This window comes from Dendrobates tinctorius, unplaced genomic scaffold (genome assembly GCF_039654945.1).
Source record: "Dendrobates tinctorius isolate UK_male_01 unplaced genomic scaffold, ASM3965494v1 ptg000045l, whole genome shotgun sequence".
Taxonomy (NCBI): domain Eukaryota; kingdom Metazoa; phylum Chordata; class Amphibia; order Anura; family Dendrobatidae; genus Dendrobates; species Dendrobates tinctorius.
The window spans coordinates 1,500,405-1,518,587 of NW_027361713.1; the positions used below are offsets into that span (position 1 = coordinate 1,500,405).

Consider the following 18,183-nt stretch of genomic DNA (forward strand, 5'->3'; position numbering starts at 1 on the left):
TCTTATTAAAGGACACCTGATAACTTATTATTTTGTGATCACTATTACCCTAGTGACCCTCAACCCTTATATTTGATATGCAGTCTGGCCTGTTGGTTAATATTAGGTCTAGCAGTGCCCCCCTCTTGTTGGGTCCTGAACCAGTTGTGAAAGGTAATTGTCTCTCATAGTTGTCAAAAACCTATTACCTTTGCTGGAACTGCAGGTTTCGGTTCCCCAATGTGTTTCAGGGTAGTTGAAGTCCCCCATAATAATGACTTCTCCTTGAGTCGCTGCTTCATCCGCTAGCTTGATGAGGATATTCTCTGTTGCTTCCATTATTTTAGGAGACTTATAACAAGCCCCTATCAGTAATTTATTATTTTTTCCCCCTCCCCTTATCTCCACCCACAGAGACTCTACATTTTCATTAGATTCATATATATTATTACGCAGGATGGGTTTTAAGGATAATTTTACATATAAACACATGCCTCCCCCTCGCTTATTTGTACGGTCATTTCTGAACAGACTATAGCCCTGTAAATTACCCGCCCAGTCATGGCTCTCGTCCAGCTATGTCTCAGATATCCCCACCATGTCATAATTATGTTCCAACAACATTAACTCCAATTCCTCCACTTTGTTGGCGAGGCTTCTGGCATTAGTATATATGTATCTCTCTGTACCTCTATTCTTTCTTAAATTATTAACTGTTCTAACCCCACCCCCACCACCAATTTCATTATTTGTGCCCAGGTCTCTATCTGCACTGTCTTCCCCTCCTATAAAAGGAATACCCTCCTCCCCGCCCCTAGTTTAAACTCTCCTCCAACCTTCCAGCCATTTTCTCCCCCGCACAGCTGCACGCTCCCCATTGAGGTGCAGCCCGTCCCTAGCGTAGAACCTGTAGCCAACTGAGAAGTCGGCCCAGTTCTTCAGGAACCCAAACCCCTCCTCCCTGCACCAATTCCTGAGCCATTTATTAACCTCCCTAATCTTCCGTTGCCTCTCTGGCGTGGCACGTGGTACAGGAAGTATTTCCGAAAATACCACCTTGGAGGTCCTTGCTTTAAGCTTGCATCCTAATTCCCTGAAATCATATTTAAGGACCTTCCACCTACCTCTAACTTTGTCATTTGTGCCAATGTGCACCATGACCGCTGGATCCTCACCAGCCCCTCCCAGTAATCTGTCAACCCGATCAGAGATGTGTCGAACTTTAGCGCCAGGTAGGCAGCACACCGTTCAACGATCCCTGTCTTTGTGACAGATTGCTCTATCTGTTCTCCTAATAATTGAGTCCCCCACTACCAGCACCTGTCTGGCTTGCCCTGCTCTCCTATTTCCCCCCTTACTGGAGCAGACACTCCTCTGGCTTTCAGAGGACATGCCTTGCTGCAGCTTTGCTACTCCTGCACTAACACTCCCCTCATCTGCCAACTTAGCAAACTTATTGGGGTGTGCCAGATAAGGACTAGCCTCCCTGGTGCTCTTCCCTCTACCCCGCCTTCTAACTGTCACCCAGCTAGCTGCTTTGTTGTCCTGCAGCTCCAACCTAGCACCCCCCCCTCATTTATCCCATTGAGCATCTGCTCAGTGAGCAGAAGACTCCTCTCCATATTGTCTATGGATCTCAGTGTTGCCAGCTGCACATTTAGATCCAGTATCTGGGCTTCCAAATGCACAACGTGCTCGCATCTCGCACAGCAGTATGCACCCTCGACCGGCTGTTCAAGGATTTCATACATGCGGCAAGACGTACACTGGATGGCATTGGCAATAGTGGAGCACATCCTAATGGGGATTGCACCAGACAGAAAAGATAAGCAAAAATAAATAAAAAGTATTAATAAAATATAACAGCAATTCAGTAATTCCTCCCCTCCCTTGGAAACTCGCTGAATCCAAAGTCACTGAATCACAAGTCACACACTTACCACAGTTCGCACTTACACTCAGTTCACACACAGCTTGTTCACACTCGCTCAGGCAGAAGATTTAAGAAATTTTTTTTTTTCCCTTTTACCAGCACACCACCCTGCTGCTCAATGCACCTCCAAAGCTGACGTTTTTAATTATCCCTTTTTGGTGTAGATATGAACATTTGATCACCAGATATTGCATTTTAATGCAATGTTGCGGTGACAATAAAAAACGTAATTCTGGCGTTTTGACTTTTTTTTCTCATTACGCCGTTTAGCGATCGGGTTAATTCTTTCTCTGAATTCTGAATGCAGTGTTATCGAATGTGTGTATGTTTGATTTTTTTTTTTCTATTTTATTTTGAATGGGGAGAATGGAGGGTGATTCAAACTTTTATATTTTTTATTTTTTTAACCCTTTTCTGCCATCTGACGTACTATCCCGTCCACGGTACCCAGGCCCGTATGACAGGGATGGGATAGTACGTCATAGCGATTATCACAGCTGTCACCCGGCACTATGTGTCAGGGGTGGTCACAGACTGCCCCCAGCACATTAACCCCTGGCACACTGCGATCAAACATGATCCCTGTCGGGGGATTAGGGAAGAATCGCGCAGGGAGGGGGCTCCCTGCGTGCTTCCCTGAAACCCTGGAAGCAACGCGTTGTGTTGCGCTGCTCCGAGGGTCTCCTCCCTCGTTGGGGAATCCTGTGATAAGCGATCTGACACTTTATTGTAATGTCCCACATTGGGACAATATAATAAAGTGTAAAAATTAATTTATAAAAAACTCCCTAAATTAAAAAAAAAATTCCCAAATAAAAAAACAAAACAAAAAAAAATACACATATTTAGTATCACCGCGTCCGTAACGACCCGCCCTATAAATCTGTCCCACTAGTTAACCTTTTTAGTGAACCCCTTCAAAAAAAAAAAAAAAAGAAAGCATTGTTTTTTGCCTAGTTATCATCATACCGCCGGATATGAATAAACATGGTACCGCTGAAAATGTCATCTTGTCCCGCTGAAAAGTCATCTTGACCCGCAAAAAACGAGCCGCCACACAGTGTCATCAGTGAAAAAAATAAAAAAGTTATAGCTCGCAGAATAAAGCGATGCAAAAATTGTTTTATATAACATTGTTCTTATTGTATAAAAGCGTCAAAACATAAAAAAATTATATAAATGAGGTATCGCTGTAATCGTAATGACCCGAAGAATAAAACCCCTTTATCAATTTTACCACACGCGGAACGGTGAAAACGCCCCCTCCCAAAAAAAAGAAATTCATGAAATGCTGGTTTTTGTTAATTCTGCGTCCCAAAAATCGGAATAAAAAACGATCAAAAAATGTCACATGCCCGAAAATGGTACCAATAAAAACGTCAACTCGTCCCGCAAAAAATAACACCTCACATGACTGGTGGTGATGCAAAAACTACTTTTACAATAAAAAGCATCTTTTAGTGTATTGCAGCTGACAAATATAGAAACCCGCCATAAATAGTAAATCAAACCCCCCCCCCCCTTAGTTAGGGAAAAATAATAAAATAAAAAAAAATGTATTTATTTCCTTTTTCCCGCTAGGGTTAGGGGTGTGTTTGGGTTAGGGTTGGAGTTAGAATTGGGGGGGTTTGGCACATCAGGGGCTCTCCAAACGCAACATGGCATCTGATCTCAATTCCAGCCAATTCTGCATTGAAAAAATGAGTGGTCTACATATGGGGTATCAGCATACTCAGGACAAATTGGACAACAACTTTTGGGGTCCAATTTCTCATGTTACCCTTGGGAAAAAAAAAAAAAAATGGGGACTAAAAGATCATGTTTGTAGAAAAAAATGATTTTTTTTATTTTCACTTCTGTGAAGCCCTTGGGGGTTCAAAGTGCTCACTACACATCTAGATAAGTTCCTTGGGGGGGGGTTAGATTCCAAACTGGGTCATTTGTGGGCGGTTTCCACTTTTTAGGCACATCAGGGGCTCTCCAAACGTGACATGGTGCCCGATCTCAATTCCAGCCAATTTTGCGTTGAAAAAGTCAAACGGCGCTCATTCCCTTCTGAGCTCTGCCATGCACCGAAACAGTGGTTCCCCCCCCACATATCAGGTATCAGCGTACTCGGGGCAAATTGCATAATAACTTTTGTAGTCCATTTTCTCCTATTACCCTTGGTAAAATAAAAAAAATTGGACCTGAAGTAATTTTTGTGTGAAAAAAGTTAATTTTTTTTTTTTTTTTTAAACAATAAAGTTCTTTAATGTGGTTTTCAGCACCTTGAGGGGTGCAGTTTCTAGAATGATGTCACTTTTGGGTATTTTCTATCATATAGACCCCTCAAAGTGACTTCAAATGTGATGTGGTCCCTAAAAATAAAATGGTGTTGTAAAAATCAGAAATTCCTGGTCAACTTTTAACCCTTATAACTTCCTAACAAAAAAAATTTTGGTTCCAAAATTGTGCTGATGTAAAGTAAACATGTTGGAAATGTTACTTAAGTTTTCTCCTTCGCCTCATTGGGGGACACAGGTACTGTGGGTGTATGCTACTGCTGCCTGGAGGCTGACACTAAGTGAAAAAGAGGTTAGCTCCTCCTCCGCCGTATACACCCTCGCTCCGATTGCGCACGGAAACCATTTTTTTGCTTTGTGTCTGTTGGAGTCACACGTCTGTCTGTTTTCAGACTTATTTTTTTATTTATTTTTTTCCCTATGAAGATGAGACGGGTGCGACGATCCCTACTGAAAGGGTCCGATCTCCCCAAACCAAAAACGGGCGAGCACGTGCGAGTGTCGCCTCCACGTATCCTCTCCCGCAACGTGGGATATTGCCAGACCACGAAGGCGAGATACGGGCGACGGACCCTATTGAAAGGATCCGATCTCCCCAAACTAACAACTGGCGAGCATGTGCGAGTGTCGCCTCCACGTATCCTCTCCCGCACCGTGGGACATGATGCCGGACTTAGCCCTGTCCACCCTAAGGTATTGAAACCCTAGGCTGCACAGAGGCACAGTGCAGTCCGTGCGGCCCCCACTGCTCCACCAATGTTAAGACTGCGGTGCTGCAAGGCGGCGGACGGTCCCTCTCCACACCCCTTGAAGGGGTTGGATGGAGCAAGGGTGCCTGGACCATCCTTTTTCATACGGCCCCAACCCCCTCCCCTTTACCTGAGCTGGAGCTGAAGCATGGAGGAGGGTGGCCTGGGAGGGCTCCTGCAGCGGCCCAGGGCTGGAGCCCTTAGCTTCTTCCGGGCGGCAGCAGCAAGATAGGCACATCTGGCAGCGGTGGACCCAGTTTCCGGCCTTGGTTCTGGGGCCCGGCGGTTCGGCCCCCCCCCCCCGGGTGGATGTTGAAAATCGAGGCCGCGGCTTCAGCCGTCGCTAGGCCGTGGCCGGAAGTCCCCGGCATCGCGTCACGGTAGCCCTGCCCCCCCAGTGGCCTGGGCGGATACCGAAGAAATTTAGGCCCCGGCTTCAGGCCGGAGCTAGGTTGCACACGGAAGTACCGCCCCCTAGGATCACTTTTTTCTTCCGGGGGCCTTCCCGCAGTTGTAGCGCGCAGAAAGAAGTGACGCCCTGCACTTTCAGGACACAGGACTGGGGTAAGTGCTACCCCCTAGCCCCCAGAGAGTCCACGCTAAGAAAAACAAAGGTACAGCATGTCAGGAAAACCTAAGACGCATACGTTTCTATACGCTGCATGCATCTCCTGTCGGTCCGCTTTTCCGCAGGCGCAGACCAAGCGAGTATGCGAAGCCTGCGAGTCCGAGCGCGCCCAGGAGCCCTCCCCTGTGACCGAGCCCAGTGTACCAAGTCCCCCGGAATGGGAGTTATCACTGTCGCAATCTATGGCGTCACTTACGAGAGCAATCGAGTCCCTTTGGGCCCCAGATAGGGGCAGGGACAGTGGCTCATCTGCCTTAGAGGGGTCCTCTACCTCACGGGAGCCTCCGGCTTGCAAGGGCCGCTCTCACTCTAGGCAGACGCGGGGTAAACGAAGCCACATGTCTCCCTATCTGTCCGGTGCCTCGGCATCTGTGAGCTTTGCTTCTCGCTCTCCGTCACCAGCAGTCGATAGCGAGCAAGGCTCGGACTACGACTCGGACGAACTCCTTGACCTAGAAACGCCGGGTGGTCTGGAAACGGTTGACAGTCTCATAGAAGACGTCAACCAGACTCTGGGGATTGTGGATGATTCCACCCTGGCTTTGGGCCATGAGGTGTCATTTAAACCAGGGTTCCCCAACTCCAGTCCTCAAGGCCCACCAACAGATCATGTTTTCAGGATTGGATTTCCTTTGTATTGCACAGGTGAAGCAATTACCACCTGAGCAATACTAAGGAAATCCTGAAAACATGATCTGTTGGTGGGCCTTGAGGACTGAAGTTGGGGAACCCTGATTTAAACGAGTCAAGCGCCCTAATAGAGTATTTTGCACGCACCCTGAGTTTGAGGACATAGTGCAACGACACAGAGAACGGCCGGACAGGCTTTTCTCGGGCCAGAAGGCATTCTAGGCGAGGTATCCTTGGCTCCGAAAAGTCTACTTTCCGTACCTAGTGGTTCTTCTATTAAGGATCCCACTGATCGTCTCATAGAGAACTTGGCTCGCTCAGTGTTTGAGGCATCAGGATCAGCACTCTCTCCTTCGTTAGCAGCAACGTGGGTAGCCAAGGCCATGATTTCTTGATCAGAATCATTGAACAGAGCCTTGCAAGACATAGACCTACCAGCGGAAGTATCAGAGATCGCAAGTCAGATACCTATGTTGGGGGACTACTTGATCAATGCATCTTTAGATGCGGCCAACTGCGCGGCACTTGCGGCCGTAAATGCAATCTCCATTAGGAGCGCTCTATTGTTAAGAACATGGCGGGTCGATTCAGCATCAAAAAAGTCCTTGACATCACTACCATACCAGTGTGGCCGCCAATTCGAAGAGAAGTTAGATCAGCTCATCTCTGACTCCACAGGGGGAAGAGCGGTTTTCTCCCTCAACAAAAAGTCAAACCGCCGTTTCGTCACCAGTTTCAGGCACGTTTCCGGGCCTTTCGCAACCCCGGGTGGACTACAGCGGCCAATTCCGCCGCTTCAGGTCGCCCCAACCAGAATAGGGATCGACAGGTCTCATATAGAGCCAACCAATTGGGGAGGATGCGTACTAACCAATCCAGGTCGAGGGAATCCAGGTCCCAAAGATCTTTATTCAAATGACTCGGGGCACTTGCCAGGCGGCACCAGCAAGGTAGGCGGCCGCCTACTCTGGTTTTGCCACGTCTGGCTCAACGTCGCACACGACACATGGGTGAGAGAGCTGGTGTCCTTAGGGTACAAGATAGAATTTGTTAGGTACCCCCCAAGACTATTTTTTCTTTCCCGTCTTCCCACATTGGATACCTGGGCAAGGACTCTACTAGGATCCATCGATTCTCTCCGGCACAACGGAGTCATTATTCCCGTACCGGAAAATGAGAAGACTCAGGGCTTCTATTCCAACCTGTTTGCAGTCCTCAAAAAGGATGGGACTGTCGGGCCCATTTTGGACTTAAAGCTCCTGAACAAATTTATCAGGATCAGACGTTTCCGGATGGAGTCTCTCCAATCAGTCATATCGGCAATGGGGCAGGCAGAATACTTGGCCTCTATCGATATCCAGGACGCCTATTTACATATCCCCATTTTCCCTCCGCATCAAAGATTTCTACGCTTCGCCATCAACGGTCTACATTTCCAGTTCGCAGCGCTGCCCTTCGGGCTAGCCACTGCTCCCAGAGTGTTCACAAAGGTCATTGCAGTCCCCTTGGCCATCCAGCACTCCCGGGGCATAGTCGTATTTCCCTACTTAGATGACCTCTTGGTCAAGGGCCCTTCAAGGCGGGCATGCGAGGAAAGCGTCAACATCACGCTAGATACTCTTGCCCGCTTAGGGTGGTTGGTCAACGTAAAGAAGTCATCCCTTGTTCCAGCTCAGAGGATTTCCTTTTTAGGGATGATCTTCGACACTTTCCAAGGGTTGGTAATTCTCCCTCGAGACAAGGCCCTAGCTCTCCGGCAGGGAGTGCGGACACTTCGCGAACCGGTCCCTCACACCATTCGCTTTTGCATGAGGATTCTAGGAAAAATGTTGCTGGCAGTGGAACCGATCCCGTTCGCCCAGTTCCATCTTCGGCCCCTGCAGCACGCCCTCTTGTCATCCTGGGTCAAGAACCCGTTCACGCACGATCACCGATGTCGGTTGTCCTCTCAGGTCAGACAGTCACTCGAGTGGTGGACAGTCAGTTCTTCCCTTCTTCAGGGAAAAAACCTTTTCCCCCCCAGATCAGTGGCTGGTGGTCACAACCGACGCCAGCCTCCTCGGCTGGGGAGCGGTTTTTCGCCACCACACGACCCAGGGACGGTGGTCACCGCAGGAGGCATGCCTCCCGATCAACTTGTTGGAGATACGGACAATCCCGCTGACTCTGCAACGTTTTCATCACCTTTTAGCAGGTCGCCCCGTCGGACAGCGCCATGACGGTGGCTTACATAAATCACCAAGAGGGTACCCGCAGCAGGGCAACCATGCGCGAGGTAGGGCACGTGCTTCACTGGGCTGAGAGGAACCGCACGATGGTATCGGCGGTCCACATCCCGGGTATCGAAAACTGGGCGGCAGACTTCCTCAGCCGGCAGGGGCTTGCGTCCGGGGAATGGTCACTACACCCCGAGGTCTTTCAGCAGATTTGCCAACGGTGGGGAACACCGGATATGGATCTGATGGGCTCCAGGGTGAGCGCCAAGGTGTCCGTATTTGTCGCTCGGTCTCGGGACCCGCAGGCAATCGCCGTGGATGCGTTGGTTCTGCCATGGAACCGGTTTCGCCTCCCATACCTATTTCCCCCACTGCCACTACTTCCGATTGTCATCAAGAAGATTAAGGCAGAAGGGGTGCCAGTGATTCTGCTGGCCCCAGACTGGCCTCGTTGGCCATGGTGCGCAGATCTAGTGCAGCTGCTCGCCGATGTGCCATGGCGACTGCCAGAGCACCCAGATCTACTTTCTCAGGGACCGATCTGCCACCCGAACTCAGGGGCCCTGTGTTTGACGGCTTGGCCGTTGAATTTTGGTTTGTAACTCAGGCGGGGTTTGGGTGCAAAGTGGTTGCTACAATGGTTAGCGCCCGGAAGCCTGCCTCAGCACGAATTTACCACCACACCTGGAAGGTTATCTTTGCATGGTGTCGAGGCAACTGTTGTTCTCCACTGAGATTCTATATCCCTAACATCTTGGCTTTTCTCCAGTCTGGCCTAGATTCAAGCTTGGCCCCCAGTTCTCTCAGGAGACAGATATCGGCTTTATCTCTCCTTTTTCAGCACAGGATTGCTACCAACTTGCAGGTAAAGACTTTCATCCAGGGGGTCTCCCACTTGATACCTCCCTATAAGGCGCCTATGGACGCCTGGGACCTTAACCTGGTCCTAAGTGTTCTGCAGGAAACTCCATTTGAGCCTCTACAGGATGTGTCTTTGTCATACCTTTCCTGGAAGGTGGTGTTCCTTGTAGCTATAACATCAATGAGGCGGGTCTCTGAGCTGGCAGCTCTGTCTTGTCGAGCCCCATTTCTGACTTTTCTCAAAGACAAGGTGGTTCTTAGACCAGCTCCTCCTTTTTTGCCAAAGGTCGTTTCCTCGTTTCACAATAATGAGGATATTGTCTTGCCCTCTTTTTGTCTAGCACCGGTACACCATGTGGAAAAGGCCCTTCATACGTTGGACCTGGTGAAAGCAATCAGGAGGTACGTGTCACGGACGTCACCCTTTCGTCAGTCAGACGCGCTGTTCGTGCTCCCAGAAGGTCACAGGAAGGGACTCGCTGCCTCAAAATTGACCATAGCCAGATGTTGGCTATTCAGGAGTCCTACCGCATCAGAGGCGCGCCGATTCCAGCAGGGATCAGAGCACACTCTACTCTGGCAGTGGGCTTCTCTTGGGCGCTTCGGCACCAAGCTTCGACGGAACAGGTTTGCAAGGCAGCAACTTGGTCCAGCCTGCATACGTTTACCAAACATTACAATATCCATACTCAGGCTTCAGCGGACGCGAGCCTGGGTAGAAGGATTCTCCAAGCAGCAGTCCTTTAGACAGGAGGTGCATGAAGCTTGGATCGGTGAGTCAAACTCCCACCCAGGGACTGCTTTAGGACGTCCCACAGTACCTGTGTCCCCCAATGAGGCAAAGGAGAAACATGGATTTTTGTGATAAACTCACCGTAAAATCCTTTTCTCCGAGACGCTCATTGGGGGACACAGCACCCACCCTGATAGCCAAATTGTCTGCTGTTTGTTTAATGAATATGCTCTTTGTATGATATTAGGGTGGTGTTTTTCTAGACATGTTGTTACCTGCATTAAGGTTGATGTTGTCTGATTTTTGTTTTATCTCCTACTGCTTTTGCACCAAACTGGTTTCCGCCCGCAATCGGGGCAAGGGTGTATACGGCGGAGGAGGAGCTAACCTCTTTTTCACTTAGTGTCAGCCTCCAGGCGGCAGTAGCATATACCCACATCACCTGTGTCCCCCAATGAGCGTCTCGGGGAAAAGGATTTTACTGTGAGTTTATCATAAAAATCCATGTTTATGTGTGATTTAAGGGAATAAAAATTCAAAGTTGGAAAATTGCGAAAATTTTAGCCAAATTTCCATTTTTTTTTTCACAAATAAACGCAAGTTAACAATGGGAATTTGCAGTTGAAGCTCCATGCTGCCGTAAGGATAAATTCCAGGAGAGAGATGTCATAGATTCACAGTGGCTTTATTCAACGCGTTTCAGGGGTCTCTTGCCCCCTTCATCAGGAAATGATGAAGGGGGCAAGACACCCCTGAAACGCGTTGAATAAAGCCACTGTGAATTTATGATCTCTCTCTCCTGGAATTTATCCTTGTGGCAGCGCGGAGCTTCAACTGCAAATTCCCATTGAATGTATGACTTCTTCTGGTCATTGAGGACCTGTGGATCTGCAGCATCCGCCAATATATATGCTCTTATCTCATCCTAACCAGGTGAGCAAGTTTCTTGATATATTCTTTCCTTTGTAACGTGGATAAGACCCTATTGCGCTTTTTTGTCTCTCCATTGTTTTTCTCGTATTGCAAAGGAATGTCAGAATCACCAGGATCCATAGAAGTGTTCCAGAGTTATTACCTCATAAAGGGACAGTGGTCAGAATTATAAAAATTGGCCCTGTCATGAACATGTAAACCACCCTTGGGGGTAAAGGGGTTAATAACATTTTTTTTTTTTTAATCTTTGGCATGCTTCAATAGTCTCTATTGGAGATTAGAAGCTGCAATTGTCCGATCGGCTCTGTTACATACAGGCGATGATCAGATCGCCTTTATGTAGCCGAATTTCTGACCACCGGGCAGCGCTCATAGCAATCCGGCAGTGACAACCATAGAAATCTGCTGGAGACCTCTGGTTGTCATGCCCACCCATCGGTGACCCGCGATCACGTGATAGGGTCACCGAGATGGGTGGGATTTCCGGCGCGCTTGCTGGAAGCGTGAGTTAAATGCCGCTGTCAGAGTTTGACGGCGTAATTTAATGAGTTAACAGCCGCTGGTGGATCGAGATTCCACCCGCGGCTGTTAGAGCCACATGTCAGCTGCTCAAAACAGCTGACGTGCTGGGAAAGATGTGGGCTCACCGTCGGTGCCCACATCAAAGGGAGGGAGTCGACATTGGCATACATTTACGACCGATGTCGGAAAGGGGTTAATAAACAGCTGACATGTGCCGGCACCATCGGTGCCCACATCAAGGGGAGGGAGTCGACATCGGAATACATTTACGACCGATGTCGGAAAGGGGTTAATACATCACCATGACTAAATTTTGAGTATTTAAGGAGGTTTTGACCAGTTTGTTACAAAAAAATCAGTGTGGACACGCCCTTTCTTAAACTGAGTTTTTGTAGCAGAAACTCACCAAATCCTCCTCATAATCTCAAATCTCGAACTTTTGAGGATTTTTAATTTTAATATAGCCATGAAGCATATTATGGATTGCTCCATATGTACAAGATCAAAACCACAGTCAGCACATAGGATTGACTCCAGAACCATCGTTAGTACATGAATGCACCTGAATTCAACATCAAAACCACTGTCAGAACATGAATACAGCACCAAGCTTAGTCAAATCATCAGTTGTAATTTCAGGTCAGCCACATATACATTTGTGTTGCTTGAACCTACAGTTCCCAGTATGTTCATAACATTGGTAAAGAGATACTGGGTATTGTTGTTACCAACCATCATCAGCCTGCTGATCATACAGGAACCATAGTACTGATGAGATGTAGTCTGTATCACAAATAAATACTTAAATCCAGGTACCTTATAGATGACATCTTCTCTGATTTTAGTCGTTGCCATCTTTTTTTGTCTCTATGTAGTACAGACCCCATGATGATATTTCATTCCCAGAGTTCATCTCTGCAAACTTCTTTCTTTTCCGTCTTCAGCAGCAGTTTCTGACATGATGCCCTAAAAATAAATTTCATTCTACTGCTACATAATTATTTTCCAAGTTGTGCCCGTGAATAATTACCCCTCCCTGTTTTTCCTGTACAAAATATTCCCCCATATAGCCCCTCTTCATAATTTCCGCCGCCCCCCCCCCCCCCCCCCCCACTGCACCTGTCCATAATATTAATCCACACTGCCCCTCTCTTCAGATACTCTATGGAGCACTTACTGTTGCCCGACACATCCACTTGATCACGCCGGCCTGTGTTAAAGTGAGAATATTAACCAAACGGCTCAATGTAGATAAATACATTTCTGACTTGTCAAAAAAATACCAGTTACATTCTTTTCAATAAGTCATAATAAGTAGAGTTGAGCGACTTTGGTCGGATCGGGTTTCGTGAAACCCGAATGAAACAAAATAAGTTTCAGATGAAACTCGTCCGGCTAGAGCAAAACAAAGTCGGAGTTTCGTCCGAAACACGACCCCAATGCAAGTCAATGGGAAATAAAAGTCGGATGAAACTCCGACTTTTTTTGCTCTAGTCGGACGAGTTTCATCTGAAACTTATTTTGTTTCATTCGGGTTTCACGAAACCCGATCCGACCAAAGTCGCTCAACTCTAATAATAAGTCTTCCTTCCATGGAGTCTGTTATTTTCTTTATCAGTTGACAATCGCTTTACTTTATATGGGTAGCACCAACCACAGCCCCCAGATACTGTTCAGAAGAGGTGTTCTGCTTTCCTTCACCGTAAATCTCCCATTTAAGAAAGGCCCACAGGTTCTCCGTAAGTTTTAGGTCAGGTGAGGAAGGAGTCGAGTCATTATTATTATTTTATTTTTTAAGGCCTTTACTGGCTAGTCAAGCAGTGGAGTACTTCTATGAGTGTGATGGAGCCTTTTTCTGAATAATAATATTTATGGTTTATGGAGAAGCCACCAGGGACTAGCCTGTCCGACTAGTCTCCTGTATGGGTTGGACCTCGGCAGTTTTTAAATTATGTTCTTCTCTGAAACACCTGCAGTGTTTCAGAGTCAAGCACACCTTGCCGAAATCATGCAACCAGTATCTGATACATTCTGCCCATGGATCGACTGGCAGGTTCCCTTTAAGATGCTTCATTGCTATCATACTTATGTCTCTGTTTTATGTAAATTGCAAAAGCCTTAAAGAGAACTTTTAACGAAAACCTGTCAGCAGGAATTAGCCCTATAAACTAAAAGCATGGCTGTAATGGCACTGTGATGCTGAGTAATATGATACCAGATGTGAAGGGATCCGATCAATGGCTGCTGAATATCTATCTTAAGAACTTTTCAGAAATTTACATCTTGTGGGATGTGGGGGCACGGTGGTCTTCTCGTTTTCCACCCCCCACACCAGTCTCCTCTGTTTTTTGTGCAGGTCACTGATTATTTAGTGATCTGCCTCCTTTTTTAAAAATGCTGTCCCTTTGCCGGCGTCCTGTGTGCAGGATTGCAATAAAATGGCGACGGAGGCAGTGCATGCGCAAAGCGAGATTTCGGCTCTGAACTGATTTTTAAAAATGAGGCAGGTCACTGAATAATCAGCGACCTGTACAAGAAGCAGAGGACGCTGGTGGGGTGGCTAGCCACGAGAAGAATACCCGGCCCCCATGTCCAACCCGAAGCACACTAGAGCACAGAAGACGTCATTTTCCGAAAACTTCACAAGATGAGTATTCAGCAGCCACTGAGCGGATCCCTTCACGTCAGGTATCATATTAATGAGCATCACAGTGCCATTAAAGCCATGCCTTTAGTATATTGGGATAAATTCTGCTGACAGGTTCTCATTAAAAATGTAACACATTTATGAAGCTATGATGCATAATTATTGTATTCAGTTTGTTTTTGTTTTTCAGGTAGAGCCTTACCACATTGGACTGCTGACTAATTCACTCAACTTCAACCAAACATTTCTGAAGAAGTCCCTGCAAAATGCTCTGAGGAAAGTACAAGAAAGTTTCAAGTGAAGTTTTTCAGGTTTGACATTCACAATACAGTGCCTCAATCAATTTTCTAAGCCTGGAATCACATTAGCTGCTAGTGGGGCCTAAAAAAGGCAAATCTTTAACCCCTTTCTGCCATATGACGTACTATCCCGTCCATGTGCCCTGGGACTTAATTCCCAGGGACGGGATAGTACGTCATAGCGAGCGCCGCTGATTGCGGCCAGGTGTCAGCTGATTATCACAGCTGACACCCGGCACTGTGTCAGTGGCGGTCACGGACCGCCCCCGACACGTTAAGCCCTTGCACACTGCGATCGTGTTTGCGATCCGGGGGTTTAGGGAAGCATCGGCAGGGAGGGGGCTCCCTCCGTGCTTCCTCGAGACCTCCAGAGGAATGTGCAGCGATGCTACGGAGGCCTCCTTCCCTGCAGGTACCCGGATCCAAAATGGCGGTGGGGGCCTGCAGGGAGCCAGGTTCCTCATGCCTGCAAAGCGCAGGCACGAGGAAGCCTTCTGCACTGCCTGTGACAGATCGCTGATCTGTCACAGCGATCTGTGCTGTGACAAATCAACGATCTGTCACATGACAGTGATGTCCCCCCTGGGACAATGTAATAAAGTTAAAAAAAAAAAAAAAAAAGTGTAAAAGTAATTTATAAAAAAATTGCTGAATAAATTTAAAAAAATATATATATATTCCCTAATAAATTCATTTTTTGGAAATAAAAAAAAACCAAAGCAATAAAATTACACATACACTGCGTTCCAAATTATTATGCAAATTGGATTTAAGTGTCATAAAGATGTAATTTTTTGTTTTTCAAATAAACTCATAGATGCTATTGTGTATCAGGGCTCTTTGGATCACTGAAATCAATCTCAAACGCCTGTGATAATTAGTTTACCAGGTGAGCCCAATTAAAGGAAAACTACTTAAGACTGATGTTCCACTTTATTAAGCAGGGCACAGGTTTCAAGGAATTTAGGAAAGAAAACGGATCTCTCTGCTGCTGAAAAGCATCAAATAGTGCAATGCCTTGGTCATGAGATGAAAACATTAGATATTTCCCAAAAACTTAAACGTGATCACCGTACTGTTAAGAGATTTGTGGTTGATTCTGAGCACAAACATGTTTGTGCTGATAAAGGCAGAATGAGGAAGGTTTCTGCCAGGCAAGTTCATCGGATTAAGAGAGCAGCTGCTAAAAAGCCATTACAAACCAGCAAACAGATATTTAAAGCTGCTGGTGCCTCTGGAGTCCCTCGAACCTCAAGGTGTCGGATCCTTCAAAGGCATGCTGTGGTGCATAAACCTACTATTCGACCACTCCTAAACAGTGTTCACAAGCAGAAATGGTTGCAGTGGGCCCAGACATACATGAAGACTAATTTTCAAACAGTCTTGTTTACTGATGAGTGTCGAGCAACCCTGGATGGTCCAGATGGATGGAGTAGTGGATGGTTGGTGGATGGCCACTATGTCCCAACAAGTCTGCGACGTCAGCAAGGAGGTGGAGGAGTCATGTTTTGGGCCGGAATCATGGGGAAACAGCTGGTAGGGCTCTTTAAGGTTCCTGAAGGTGTGAAAATGACCTCTGCAAAGTATATAGAGTTTCTGACTGACCGCTGTCTTCCATGGTATAAAAAGCAGAAATGTGCCTTCAGGAGCAAAATCCTCTTCATGCATGACACTGCACCATGTCATGCTGCAAAGAATACCTCTGAGTCATTGACTGCTATGGGCATAAAAGGAGATAAACTCATGGTGTGGCCACCATCTTCCCCTGACCTCAACCCTATAGAGAACCTTTGGAGTATCATCAAGCGAAAGATCTATGAGGGTGGGAGGCAGTTCACATCAAAACAGCAGCTCTGGGAGGCTATTCTGACTTCATGCAAAGAAATACAAGCAGAAACTCTCCAAAAAATTCACAAGTTCAATGGATGCAAGAATTGTGAAGGTGATATCAAAGAAGGGTTCCTATGTTAACATGTAACTTGGCCTGTTAGGATGTTTTGGAGTTAAATAGCTTTTTGTTCGGTGAATGTGACCTCCTAATGCTGCAAATTCCACAAATGAGCATTTTCAGTTCTTTAAAACATATCAAATGTTTAAAAATTCTACTGTGCATAATAATTTGGAACAGTGCAATTTGAGTTTTTATTCATTTTAGAGATTATACTGTTATCATTGGGAGGTTTCTTCAATAAAATTTGATGCACACGCTAACGGGTGATGACTTTTATTAGACTGACTGTCATTTGTACCGACTATTTAGGAAAATCAGAGAAAAATATCATTTACATAATAATTTGGAACACAGCGTATTTGGTATTGCCGCGTCCGTAACGACCCGCCCTATAAAACTGTCCCATCAGTTAACCCCCTTAGCGAACCCCTTAAAAAATAAGAATAAAAAACAAAGCAAAAAATAATGCTTTATTATCATAGCGCCGAACAAAAAGTGCAATAACATGCGATCAAAAAGACGGATATAAATAACCATGGTACCGCTGAAAACGTCATCTTGTCCCGCAAAAAATGAGCCACGATACAGCATCATCAGATAAAAAGTAAAAAAGTTATAGCTCACAGAATAAAGCGATGCAAAAATAATTATTTTTTTATATAAAATTGTTTTCATTGCATAAAAGAGCCAAAACATAAAAAAAGACATAAATGAGGTATCGCTGTAATCGTACTGACCCGTAGAATAAAACTGCCTTATCAATTTTACCACACGCAGAACGGTGTAAACGCACCCCCCAAAAGGAATTCTTGAAATGCTGGTTTTTGTTCAGTCTGCGTCCCAAAAATCGGAATAAAAAGCGATCAAAAAATGTCACGTGCCTGAAAATGGTACCAATAAAAACCCGCAAAAAATAAGACCTCACATGACTCGGTGGGTCAAAATATGGAAAATTATAGCTCAAAATGTGGTGATGCAAAAACTATTTTTACAATAAAAACCGTCTTTTAGCGTATGACAGCTGCCAAAAATAAAAACCCGCCATAAATAGTAAATCAAACCCACCTTTATCACCCCCTTAGTTAGGGAAAAATAATAAAATTAAATAATGTATTTATTTCCATTTTCCCATTAGGGTTAGGGTTGAAGTTCGAATTGGGGGGTTTCCACTGTTTGGGCGTGTCTGATCTCATTCCAGCCAATTCTGTGTTGAAAAGTCAAATGATGCTCCTTCTCTTCCAAGCTCTGCCATGTGCCCAAACAGTGTTCTACCCCCACATATGGGGTATCAGCCTACTCAGGACAAATTGCAAAACAACTTTTGGGGTCCAATTTCTCCTGTTACCCTTAGGAAAATTAAAAAATTCAGGGCAAAAATATTTTTGTGGAAAAAAATGATTTTTTTTATTTTCGCGCCCGGGCGTTATAAACTTCTGTGACGCACTTGGGGGTTCAAAGTGCTCACCACACATCTAGATAAGTTCTGTGGGGGGTCTAGTTTCCAAAATGGGGTCACTTTTTTCAATAGTTTAGGTACATCAAGGGCTCTCCAAACGCACATGACACCCGCAGACCATTCCATCAAAGTCTGCATTCCAAAACGTCACTACTTCCCTTCCGAGCCCTGACGTGTGCCCATAGAGTAGTTTTCTTCCACATATGGGGTATCAGCATACTCACGACAAATTGGACAATAACTTTTGGGGTCCAATTTCTCCTGTTACCCTTGGAAAATTAAAAATTGAGGGTGAAAAGATCATTTTTGTGGAAAAAATGATTTTTTAATTGTACGGCTGTACGTTATAAACTTCTGTGAA

General features: G+C 46.0%; 1 protein-coding gene across 4 annotated transcripts in view; it reads left to right on the top strand.

Annotated features, from left to right (window-relative positions):
• Nucleotides 1–18,183, top strand: part of FANCE (FA complementation group E) — a 133,957-nt gene that overhangs the window by 103,021 nt on the left and 12,753 nt on the right. For all 4 annotated transcript variants that reach the window (XM_073575581.1, XM_073575579.1, XM_073575578.1 and 1 more), the window contains one exon: nucleotides 14,307–14,427. Coding sequence is in view for 3 of the 4 variants with exons in the window: in XM_073575579.1 (XP_073431680.1) it covers nucleotides 14,307–14,417 (111 nt within the window). In the remaining variant the exon portion in view is untranslated. Of the gene's footprint in view, nucleotides 1–14,306; nucleotides 14,428–18,183 lie in introns of those variants that run through there.